The sequence below is a fragment of the Callorhinchus milii genome, unplaced genomic scaffold (assembly GCF_018977255.1).
Source record: "Callorhinchus milii isolate IMCB2004 unplaced genomic scaffold, IMCB_Cmil_1.0 Scaffold1, whole genome shotgun sequence".
NCBI lineage: Eukaryota > Metazoa > Chordata > Chondrichthyes > Chimaeriformes > Callorhinchidae > Callorhinchus > Callorhinchus milii.
Genome location: NW_024704742.1, coordinates 58,608,520 through 58,620,719, shown reverse-complemented (window position 1 = coordinate 58,620,719; position 12,200 = coordinate 58,608,520). Strand labels below are relative to the sequence as shown.

At 39.1% G+C, this 12,200-nt stretch overlaps 1 protein-coding gene across 3 annotated transcripts in view; it reads left to right on the top strand.

Moving 5' to 3' along the window:
* The first annotated feature begins 1,315 nt into the window (after window positions 1-1,315).
* The window catches only part of tenm3 (teneurin transmembrane protein 3), a 163,433-nt gene continuing 152,548 nt past the window's right edge, over window positions 1,316-12,200 (top strand). For all 3 annotated transcript variants that reach the window (XM_042342618.1, XM_042342615.1, XM_042342611.1), the window contains exons 1-2: window positions 1,316-1,367; window positions 10,402-10,617. In XM_042342618.1, the coding sequence (XP_042198552.1) occupies window positions 1,328-1,367; window positions 10,402-10,617 (256 nt within the window). In that variant the 5' untranslated portion in view covers window positions 1,316-1,327. The remainder of the gene's footprint in view (window positions 1,368-10,401; window positions 10,618-12,200) is intronic.

The following is a 12,200-nucleotide window of genomic DNA, read 5'->3' as shown; positions in this document are numbered from 1 at the left end:
CCTTTGGATGAGACCTTATACCAAGATCCATCTGCCTGTTCAAGTAACTGTTAAAGATCCCATGGCACTATTTGAAAAGAGGAAGTAGTTTCTCCAAGTGTACGGGCCAACTATCCTCCAAATAAAATTAGTCCTTCACTTTAGAAGGCTGTAAGTGGGAGATTGCTATGTTCAAATTGGCTGTAGTATTCGCCAACAAAACACATAGTCACTACAATTTGCAGTGTATTTTGTGAAGCGCTATGGGATGTCCTCCAGAAGTGAAAGTTGCAATAACAAATGTAAGAATTATTATTATTATGATTTTTAAGTCGGTAGATCAGAGCACTGTATTCAGCTGACAGACGTCTGGAGCTCAAATGAAGTAACAGCTATGATATTTAGGCAGGTCTTGGAATCTCAGCTACTTGCAGTCCCTCTTGACTTGTTTATTTCTGAAGTTGCCTTTCCTATCAGCAGGGGTTTATTTTAGATGCTGGCTACTTTGTGTAAGATTCCTTGCGTGGGCGGGGGAAAAGGGTAATGTGATATAACCGTCACCCCAAGCTTTCACAGACAGTGAGCAACCGAATGCTTGTGGGCAAACAGTCACGCCAGAGGGGCAGTGCAGCAAAGCACATTCCTGCCTTACCCCCCATTCCTTTGCCTTCAACCTGGAGGCTTCAATCATGTCAGAGGTCGCTGATGTTGTCCATCGTTTCCTGTCACTTGGCTGCACAGATGCTGGCACGTTGCAGCAGAATGCTCCCAGTGTCTCGGGAGAGGCTGCTGTTCACTCAGCAGTTTAGTTCGAGACTGCTCAGTTGATGGAAACCTGAGCATAGCACTGTTATTAATGAATTATGACAAGCCTTGTGCTTGGCAGGGCAGAAAGGTTTCATCTCTCTTTTTAGGACACAACTTAATGGAAGACAGTCAGAATGGCAGAAGCTCCGATGATACTCCTTTAAGTGCTCACTATTCAAAGAAACGTACTCCGAGAGCCAAGAAGCTGCAAGTGGCAGTGTTTAAAACCATTATAATGGCTGAACAATTTCCCGGGGAATGATTTCTTCCCAGATGCTGTTGTTTGTTTACTTCTCACCTTGGTCTCTGCCTTCCTGTTGAAATGCTGACCCAGCTCATGTGTGGTACAAGTGTAGGAAATGGGTTGATCATTCCAGTCATCTACAGGTTCATTAGNAAAAAAAGGATTTGTGTTGTGCTTGACACCAGGCAGTGGGGATTAAACCTGAGTGCTTCTCAATAGCAGCCTGGGGGCAAAAGGGAATAAATGAACAACGAACTCTGCCCAAACCAGAGGCGAACTTACCTTGTATTTTTCTCCATGGACATTAGTGGTGACAAAGCAATGGACTGTCAGCATGGTGAGTTGCGGAGAAATGTTCTCAGTTGCTTTAAGCTGCTCTTCCCCACTGTACATCTCACACCAGCCGTGTAGTTCTGCTTTATTGACGCTGGAAATTGCTTGTCATTTTAATGTCAGCGTGTTACCACCAATTTCATGCTGTATAGATTCTTAACTTTGGCATTTATTTAAGTTTCATTATATTTTTCCGCCTGTCAATTTTGTGCATCTTGATCTATTTTAATTATAAACAGATATTTTTGTCTTTTTTATTTGCGCTGGTTAAGTTGAAAGAAAAAGTGAACACTGGCACGGTTAGCATGGAGAATCATGTCAGCAGTGATGGGGCGGGCGGTAATTATTTGATAGGTGTGGTTAATTGTGTGTCCATCTGTCTGAATGCACCTTAAGGTTTGACAGTTCAATGCAATGGATAATTTCAGTTTAACCATTCTGAGACAGCAGTTGATCGGTGGGTAACAAATGTAAGGGTTATTATTAAATAGCTGTGGTCACTTCAAGCATTTGCAGTTCAGAAAAAAGCTTTAAGACGGCATACTGCACTGATTTTCCAATTTTAAATAGGAGCAGCTTGTGGATTTTTTTGCTGAATAGAGTATTGTAAAAGAGAATCCAGAACGCATATGGAGACGGGGATATTTCTTCATTTGCCGTCTTCTCCAAAATGACCTGAACAAAATAAAAAGATTAATTGTGCTCAGCTCTTTTGACCATACTTTAAAGTGCCCTTTGTGGGTTAATTATTATTCGAAGGTATTCTGACCAAGAATCTAAATTAAGAATGGGCGGTGGAGGGGTTGTCTAGTTTTGAGAACGGGTTCACTTTATCTGTTAATGATAGCAAGACTGGAGGATTTAACCCTTTCACAGTGGGTGACAGAAGAAAGCAACTCTGCAATTGGTGTGTTCCATAAACATCTGTGCATTGAAACCTAGATTGTTATTTACGAAGACTGGATTTTTAAAGAAAACTACTTTACTGAGATTACATCCTCGTTGCAGGCTGTTTTGATTCAAAATCAGTTGTGTCTTTAGGTAAGTAGCCTCTGTCCTTTCACCAGGAGAACTCACCGTAACCCAACCACTTATTTTTCCAAAAAACTGATGCTGGGAACTATTTATGGCCTTCATAAAAGGTCACTTTGAGGAATCAAATGAAAAGGAACAGAGTGAATGAGAAAGTTGGATGGTACAGTGATCGATTAGCTCAGTGTCTATCTAACTGGCTGTAAGATATGACCAAGTGTGAATAACAGTGACACTGGTAGGTGTGTGAAATAAGGATGTATTTGTGTTGCGGAAAATTGTGCGGTTTATTTTATTATTAATATACTAAATCGAGAGCAAAAATAATGAGCAGTTCATTGGTGTTTTTCAACTTGGAGAATTGCATTATTCAGAAGCTTTCAAAGTGTTCCAAAGTTATTTTGATGTTAAACCTGAAACTTGAAAAAGGCCAGTGAGTTTTTTTTTAACGAATGTAAAATTCCTCTCCCTGTGTACTTTGGAATACAAGCGGTTAACAAAAGCTGGCGACTGTTGTTATGATGGGTTGGCTTGGAGTCGGCCTGTTTGTTGGTGACTGTCATCCTTCAGACAGGGTCTGTTGCAAGCTCTGTTATCAGGAAGCAAACAACACTGAAACTGGACGTGTGTATGTGATCCCGGACTGGCACCCATAAGATTTATTTGGTTGCAGCCTGTAAATGTAACCGGTTTTCGCAGGTCAATTTGGCTCAGCCGTAGCTCTGAAACAGGGCTTGAGCACATCACTTAGCTGACACACAAGTGCAGTGAGGGTGTGAAACAATGTTAAAGGTGCCATCCTTAGTAAGAGTCATCAATTTGAGGTTGCCCCTGATATTCTGGTGGTTGATGCGGCTGGTAAAGATTCCACAGCACTCTTTTGGGTGTTCTCCAGAATTCATGACCAATAATAATGATAGTAATCCTTGAATTTGATACAGTATCTTATCATGTCGATAAGACGTCTCAAAGTGCTTTACAGAATATACTGTAAAGTGAATTGACTGTATATTTGTGGGCGAAACGCGGCAGTCAATTGCGCTCAGCAGTGTCCCACAAACAGTCGTGGATTGAGGTGACCTAATTATTTTTTGTCTTGTGTTGCTCCCTCACACAAATTTGCCTCAAAATTGTAATTGGTCATTTACCTAATCACTGTTTGCAGGGTGTTGTGAGTGCAACATTGTTGTTGGGTTTCCCTAACTAACTTCAGTCAGTGAACTTCAAAGGTACAAAGGGCTAGAAGACGTTTTGACATTATTACATATGGTAACAAGTACATATATTTCTACATATGTTTGCCTATAAAATATCCAGTGATTCCACTTTACAATGTATCCTGTGAAGTGTTTTATGATGTCCACTTGACGTGAAAGCACTGTATTAAATGTAAGTATTATTATTACAAAAACTTGCAATTATATAGCACTATTTAAGACAGGTCCATCCTGGAACATTTATATTTTTTATACAACATAAAACTACATAATATATATATTTTTTTTAGCTTGTCCCAAATCGACCTTACATATGAATGGAAGCATTTTAGCTGTTATGAATGTAGAGTTTGAATACTTCAGTAGCTACAGAATGTTTGAAATCAATTACTTAGGTTAAATGCAATGCCTAGCAGCAGTCCTGAAGCCAAGATAGACAGGGAGTTGTGTGTTGCGATTTAGCAGAATTCTGAATCCGTGTTTCTAATTCACTCAAAACATTGTACAGGAAAGCGAGTTGCAACAATCTTGTCTTAAGTATTTCAGCCCCTGAGGCTGCAGGGCTTGCTCTGACAAAAGACTATTTCTAGTAAGATTGTTTTTTTTGGAGTAGCTTTTAAACAACTCTGTTCTGTTGGAAAAGTTTGAAATTCAACTGGCGCACTTCAAGCAACTTGGATAGAGTCATTTTGATCTACGCAACCCAGCCTGATTGGAAATGATGGCAATCTCGGGCTTCTGAACCAAGTGTCGCTCTCTGTGGCTGAAGGAAATTGAGTTGTGAGATAGGCTTTGATGGTGTGAGTTGATTGTGTTGTTGCACAAGTGAAGAGGTTTAATTTGGAACTTCATTTCCACCTGCTCTTCAAGCAATCCAAGTCGCCATCCAGCATGAAGGGTGCTGCGTAAATGCAAGTTGTTGTTGTTGTTGCTCTTAGTCAATACAAGAGTGCAGTAGGTTCAGGGTCTCCTGTACTGGCTGACTGTTGGTTAGTATGTGTCAGTCTGGTTTAGTTGGTTGTATTCTCACCTCCGAGTTAAAAGGTTATCGGTTCAAGTACCACATTGGGACTTTAAACTTATATAGACGATGCTGACACTCCAATGCAGTGTTGGGGAATGCACTGCATTGTTGGAGGTGCTGTCCTTCGGGTGAGAAGTTAAACCGTAGTTTCAGGTCATTAAAGATCCCATGGCATAATTTGTAAAGAGAAGAGTTTCTCCTGGTGTCCTGCCCAAAAAGCCCCAGTGGTTTAGTAAATTGGTCACTTACTGCACGGCTGTTTGTGGGACGTTGCTGTGTGCAAATTGGCTGCCACATTCATCTTCAAAACACAAATCCTGTGAAGCGCTTTGAGATGTCCTCTCAACATGAAAGGCGTTATATCAACTGTAAGTTTTTTTTGTATTAATATGCAACGTCTATTCAATAGTTTGCTCATTAAAAGCTTCGGACCAGCATCGCCGATTACCCTATACCCTCGGCACAGAGAAGCGTGTGCTCAATTTATACCACTTTAAAAATGTTAATCCCTTTATTGGGAATGCTGAATGATCTTTTGAATATTATCGAGCACGTAACCCTTCGGACCTCAACAAAGAAAAATCTTCAATTGTGTAAATTCTTTTCACCTCAGGGTAAAAATTATGTGCATCCTCCAATAATGCAAACACAGGTCATCTTCAGTTTATAATATATTATTTGGAAGAATTCCAAGTATCAATGTGTGGAATTAAAGGGATTACGATAGAGTCCTGAAATCTCACAAGAGTGCCAGGGTCTAAATTTCAGTGTCTTGAAGCCAGCTGTAGTACAACCAATTGAAGAACTTGTAAAATCTTGGCTCACAGATCGAATAGCCTTTCTGCTATCCGCTAAAGAGCTTTTCTTAAAGGGACCTGGCTGTAAAGCGAAGGCATTTAATATTTTTTTTTTGGCATTGCGTGCATGAAGAATGTCATCATGGCACCTTGTGTACTTTGCTTTAATAATAATATTTTTTGCATTTTGATTTAATGCCTTATCACATTGTCAAGCCATCTCAAAGCTCTCTCAAAGGATTTACTGCAAAATGTAATGACTGTATTTTGTAGGTGAATGCGGCAGACAATTTGCACACAGTAATATCCCACAAACAGCCATGGAGTGAATGAGGAATTTTAATCTGGAGGTTTGTCGACCAGAACACTGTCAAAAACTCTCTTTAACAGTGCCATGCGATCTTTAATGTCCAGCTTGGATGAGTTTAACATCTCATCCAAAGGACGGCATCACTGACAATGCAGCGTTCCTCCAGTGCTGTATTATATCAGCCTGGACCTCGAGTTCAATGTCCTGAAGTAAGACTTGAACCTCATCCTTCTGACCCTGAGGCAAGAGTTCTTTATGCCCTTTGAAACTACAAATATAACTGAAGATGTTTATATGACTAAACCACTAGGGAATAGCTTCTGCTGCAGAGGATTGTTTACCAAAAAACTTCCTACCTTTGTACATATGTGGAAAACTGTTCCAGAAGCTGAGCCGGGTTGCACAACTCCCCACATGATAACCATGCCTCTGCCCCTTTAAAATAATTACCTTGTCTATTGAAGGTCAAGTGATTAACCGTACTAAATGCTGAAAGAGTCTCACATTTGAATCAGAAGGCTTTGAGTTCAAATCCCACATTAGGACTTTGAACTTTTATAGACAACGCTGACAATTCAATGCAGTGCTACAGAAACCCCACATTCTCGGAGGTGCCATGAGAGACGTTAAATGTTCTGCCTGTTCAGATGACCGTTAAAGATCCCATGGCACGATTGAAACAGAGAAGGGAATTAGTCACAGTGTTCTGACCAACAATCCCTCAAATAAAATCGTTTTTTCACTTCATGGCTGTTTGTGGGTCATTGCTGTGTGCAAATAGGCTGCCATATTCGCCTACAACCTTACATAATACAATCACTCCACTTTACAGTAAACCCTGTGAGGCATTTGTTTGATTGCTCCAATTCTACACACTAATTGTGGATAAGTAATAACAGCATGGGTTATAATAATAATAATAATAATCCTTGCATTTGATATAGCACTTTTCACGTCTTCTAGACGTTACACAGGAATGCTAGAAATGCGAACAAATTTTAATTAAACCGCAGTCAATAATATTAGCTATGACTTGAAGTGCTAAAAAAAATTTGCAAAAGGAAATATTTTTACCCGTGCTATGAGACATCCTTCCAACATCCCTTTAGCTCGGTGGTTAGAGCACTCGCCTTGCAAGCGAGACACCTGGGTTCGATTCCAGGCAGGGCAAAACCTTAGGCAAGTTTCTTTACTCCACACGCCTAATAATAATCCCTTCAAAAAAACAAAAACAATAATAAATTGGTCATTTTCAATCCACGACTGTTTGTAGGACACTGCTGTGCGCAATTATCTGCCGTGTTTCACCCACACATATACAGTCAAATTCACTTTACAGCATATTCTGTGAAGCGCTTTGAGACATCTAGAAGATGTGAAAAGCGCTATATCAAATGCAAAGATTATTATTATTAACATGAATGGCAGTATATCAATTGCAAGGATTATTTTTAATTCTGAGCTGCATAGATTACAGCGAGTTCATTTCATGGCTGTTTGTGCCGTTGCTGTGTGCAAATTGATTGCCGTGTTTGCCTTTAAAAAGACACAGGCACACCACTTTACAATAAACATATCCTGCGAAGCTCTTTGAAACGTCTTGACAACATGATAAGGCACTAACTATATCATGTGCAAATGCATGGATTATTATAATTAAGAAAAATCCCTTGAATCTATACATACGTACATGAAGATCAGAACATGAGTCTCTCCAGCAACTAAAACACAGGGTGGTCAGGCAGCAATGACCTCTGAAGATCCCACTTGTGTGTATTTCCCCATTTCTGCTTCAGGTAACTTAGCATTTGAAAAGCGGGGAGGTCCAAAAAATAGTAACAGAGACACTGCTGTGTTACTTACATCAAAATATTTGTCTATTAGTTTATAGCGCAGTTAGCGTGAAGACTGAGACAGTTTTCTTTCCCCTTGCATTCGTTTTTGGTTTGCACACATTACTGTGAACTGATGCCAGAAATAATTGCTTTTTTCTAAACCAACACACTTATTGTTATTTTCCTCAACCGTTTAGTTTCACAGTTGAATGAAAGGCTGTTTCAGGAATTAATAAAATGCAAATTAATTAAAACGGAGTGGCTTTTTATCTCTCGGCCCTTTTGTCTGTTACAACAGGGTTGAATTCCATCTGGAATGAAGTAATTATTATACCTTGGGACAGTATTTGGGAAACAAAAGTAAACCATCCTTGTTTGATTGCTATAATTCTGTACAGAATTGTAATTGTTGTTAAGAAACGACAACCTGAGTTATACAGAACTGCTGAAAATTCTAACAAATTGGAAAGATTTCTATTAAAACTGCAGTCAATGATTATAATATAAAGTACGAAAAGAAAGGATTTTTTTCAGGGAAATACTTTCAACAATACTATAAAATATTTAGTTTTTTCACATAATAATAATCCTTGCATTTGATGTGCCATTCATGTCAGGAGAATATCTCAAAACATTGCATAGGACTTACTGTAAGGTGTAGGGACTGTGTATTTTGTAAGCGAAATACGGCAACCAATTTGGCTCAGGAATGTCTCATAACAGCCATGCAGGGAATCACCAATTTGTATCGGGGGGGGGGGGGGGGGGGGGTGATTTTTGGCCAGGACACCAGGAAAAATCCCTTTTGCTTTTTGAACAGTGCTATAAGATCTTTGAAACATACACCTGTGATGGTCATGTCAGAGCCACATTTGTTTTTAATTCTGTCTCTTCCCCCGCTCCGCAAGAGTTAAAAGTAATTTCCGTAGTATTCAGTCAGTATTCTCAGCCGCTTCTCACTGCTCCAGGTTGAGCTGTGAACAACATCACATACGTGGCAGATCGGTGGCAGCTTAGCATCACAGAATGAGGTGAAACAATAATTAGTCACAGGGGTAATTATTTCCAACTCCGAATTATTAATTAACAAAACAAATGTTGTTGGAAAGCATTTTAGCATGTCAAAAAAAAATCTGTATTGAGCCCTTAACCTCGTAGAAATGTAGAACCTAGTTTGCTGTTGTTTTGGGAAAAGTGGCAGATGGAGATAGGATAAAGCTAAGCAAATATTATTATTATTAGTTATCATTTTTTTCTCCAGAATTAAAAGCAAGTAACTGATCATTTTTACTTTTAATTTTACACACTCTTATTGCTACAGATGTTGTCCTTTTTATTTTGCTAGCTATCAATGCTTTTTTACTTTATATTGTACATGCCGTCAGTGCTATTTTACTTTATATTTTACATACTATCTTTCTTATTTTACTTTACATTTTACATACTAATGTTTCTATTTTACTTTATATTTTAGGTGCTCTCATTGCGATTTTACATGCAACTGTTGCTATTTTACTGTTATCTTACACGCCATTCTTGCTATTTTATTGTTTATGTTGTGTGCTATATTGCTATTTTACTTTTTTTTAAGCGTATCATTGCTACTTTAATTTTAGTGATTTAATTTCTCTGCTGAGATGGGAAATTGTGTTTGCTTTTGCTCAAGTTGTATTAAAATGTACTCATTGAAAATGGCTGTATTCATGAAGCTAGGAAATGATTGTCTTGTGTACTGATAGCAAAGTGGCTGTGTTAAAGGGAGTGATCTGTATAAGATTTTATGTTCATTCTTGCTGACTGGTAGTTACTCTTGGGACAGGATCTTTTTTCTCATGGCTCTGAATCAAACCTGTCAAAAGTTTTTTTTAAAAAAAGAAAAAAATCTTCCTTCCTCTATGAGAGCAGTATAGCAGCCGCTGCTTTCATTTTGACAATAGTTTAGAGGGCAGCAAATTTCCACGGTTGTCATTCCAGATTAAATGCATTCTAAATATTTGATAGTGGTTGAGGGATGGGACAAGAGAATAGCATGTACAGATTCAGGCTTTTAAAGGGGATACCGTGCAGCTAAACATTGGCAGAGCACCTAGTTTGTGTAGCGAATCAGACAGGGCAGCTATTTAAAAGAAAAATGAAGTACAGGTGAATGAGAACTCCTTTTGAGTGGAATAACACGCCCCAGCAAATAGCAGAAGTGTGATCGTGCTTCACATTTGGCAGAAGCAATATAAGTTGAACATGAGAACGCATCCTGTTAATTTTCACTAATGAAGAAAGAAAGGGGTCAGTTTGGACCCTGTGCTAGGATTCGAGCAGAGCAATTGCCTGTTTGAAGCCTTTCGTGTGCTAGTTAAAGAGATCAGTGCTGAAGTAATCTTGTGAAAATTCTCCTATTATATTGCGGTATCATATCTCAAGGTACTACCTTCTGTGTTATTTCTTAAGTACTTCCCTGCTTGTTGCAAGAAAGACGGCTGATATCTCATCAGTCCCCAGTTGCCTTTGTGGAAATCCATGGACTGTGATTTTTTAAATGTTTTTCACGGAAGATAATTAATATGTGTAATTGTTTAGCACCACTCTGCTGGGTAATGCAGCCACATCTGGTAGAAAGGATTAGTATCCGCAAAACATCTGTTCCGTTCTGTCCTTCACCTTTAAATAACAGGAGACAATTGTTGCAAATTGCTTTTCATTGTTTTGTGATTTTCATACCCATTTATATCCAGTTTTGCCATTGAATGTTTTATTTGCTGTATGCATGACAGTGAAAGATGATGTCTTTGCCATCGCACACCAAAACCTGGTTTTATTTTTCCTCAGGTCCTCCCATGCCATCCTCCTCTTCATCCAGTCCATCAGCTGTTGAACAATCCAATTCCCCACTTCCATCACCCAATGTCAATGGCAACCAAAGGCGGATGCTTGGCAACAGTGCCACTCATCCGGGTCATGACTCTGACACTGATGATGAGGAGTACAATGCAAACTCATATCTAGCTCAGGCCAGTTCAGCCACAGTCTGTGTCCCCACCAATGGTAAGAAGTTGCCTGCTCTCTGAATTTCTCTGCCTCCTAGCACTTTCTAACTTTTGAGCAAATCTTCTATTCTGGGAGCGATTGTAAAGCGCTGGTCGACTTGATATTTTGCCTTGTAGCGTTTTACTAAACAGCTCCTCTCTGCACTTAGTCCTAACAAAAGGCTTCATTGCACGACAAGCCTCTTTCTCTGTCTGAGTGAACCACTGACATATATCTTGTTGTCACTTACCCATTAGAGCTCAGTCAAATACTAACCCCCATTTTGTTGAAGCACATTCAGATCTGAGTTCCAGGTCAGTCAGTCTCTTGGCTTGATATTTTAACTAAGAATTGCTGCTGTCAGATGCAGTAGACAAGGAAGCAGCAATTTTCCAGTACAAAAAATTCCAATAACATTTACTTCAGCTGGTGGAGAGGAGAGCACACGCAGGGATTGCTCAATTGGAGATTTGTGCTCAAGAATCGTTCTATTGGCAGCTTGCCAGCTATTGCATTTAAACAAGGTGCTTCAAAAAAATCAAGATGTTCTTAGATGAATATTGGCTTGCTGTTTGGGGAAACAAACCATTGTAGAATACTTTAATGTATCACCAGAGGACATATACGATCTGAATGGAGCACGTAATAATAACCCGCATTTGCTCATTTTCTCCTCTATCACATCTTGTTTTCTTCCCGCGATGGATGTAGTGATTGCATATTGTAGTGTCTGATTATCTCCCTTAACTACATTTTTGCTACTTAGATTTGTAAGATTGCGTTCATTTATTTTGTTAACAAAAAAAATGGAGATTGAATATTATATTAGGAGGCTTGTAGCTTCTCTTTGGTCACATTTTGCACTGTTTCGGTACAAGCTGAAACCAATGGTGAAAGTTGGCACTGTAATATAATACTATCATACATGGATGCATTTGAACTAGTTGCCATCAGATTGCAGGTACAGTATACTGCATACATTGTATTATATTTACTGTATATTATATGTACTGTACGCATTTTTACAATTTTTAGTTTTCATCTGCCACATTTTCACCATTGGTGGCTAGATGCATCTACAAAATCACAGTCAAGCCACTTTACAGTATACTCCGTGAAGCGCTTTGAGACGTCTCAATTAAGGTCTAAGGCACTATATCAAATGCAAGGATTACTATTATAATTATTATTCAACTGAGTACTCTAGTGAGATCTGCAATGCAGGATTTTCAAAGGATTCATAAATATTGAATGCTGCTGGTGAATGTGTTTCACACTAACCTGGCTGCATTCAATATTGCATTGAAGATGGTACGCTACTATTTCAAAGAAGAACTGGGAGTTCTTCTCATGTCCTGGCCAACATTATCTCTCTTTCGAATCCAGCACTACCAAACTTGAGACCAAAAGGGAACCCGCAGAAATGGTATCATGATATATGATACACACCGACTCCTTCAACTGCATGTATTTCTATCTTGGCAAGCAACCATTTGTGCAATGGGTCTATTTCAAATCTGGCTTCCTCGTAACTGCATCTATACTATTTCATTCAACCACCACATCAGACAGGATATTCCATAATCTCACTACCCTCTGCA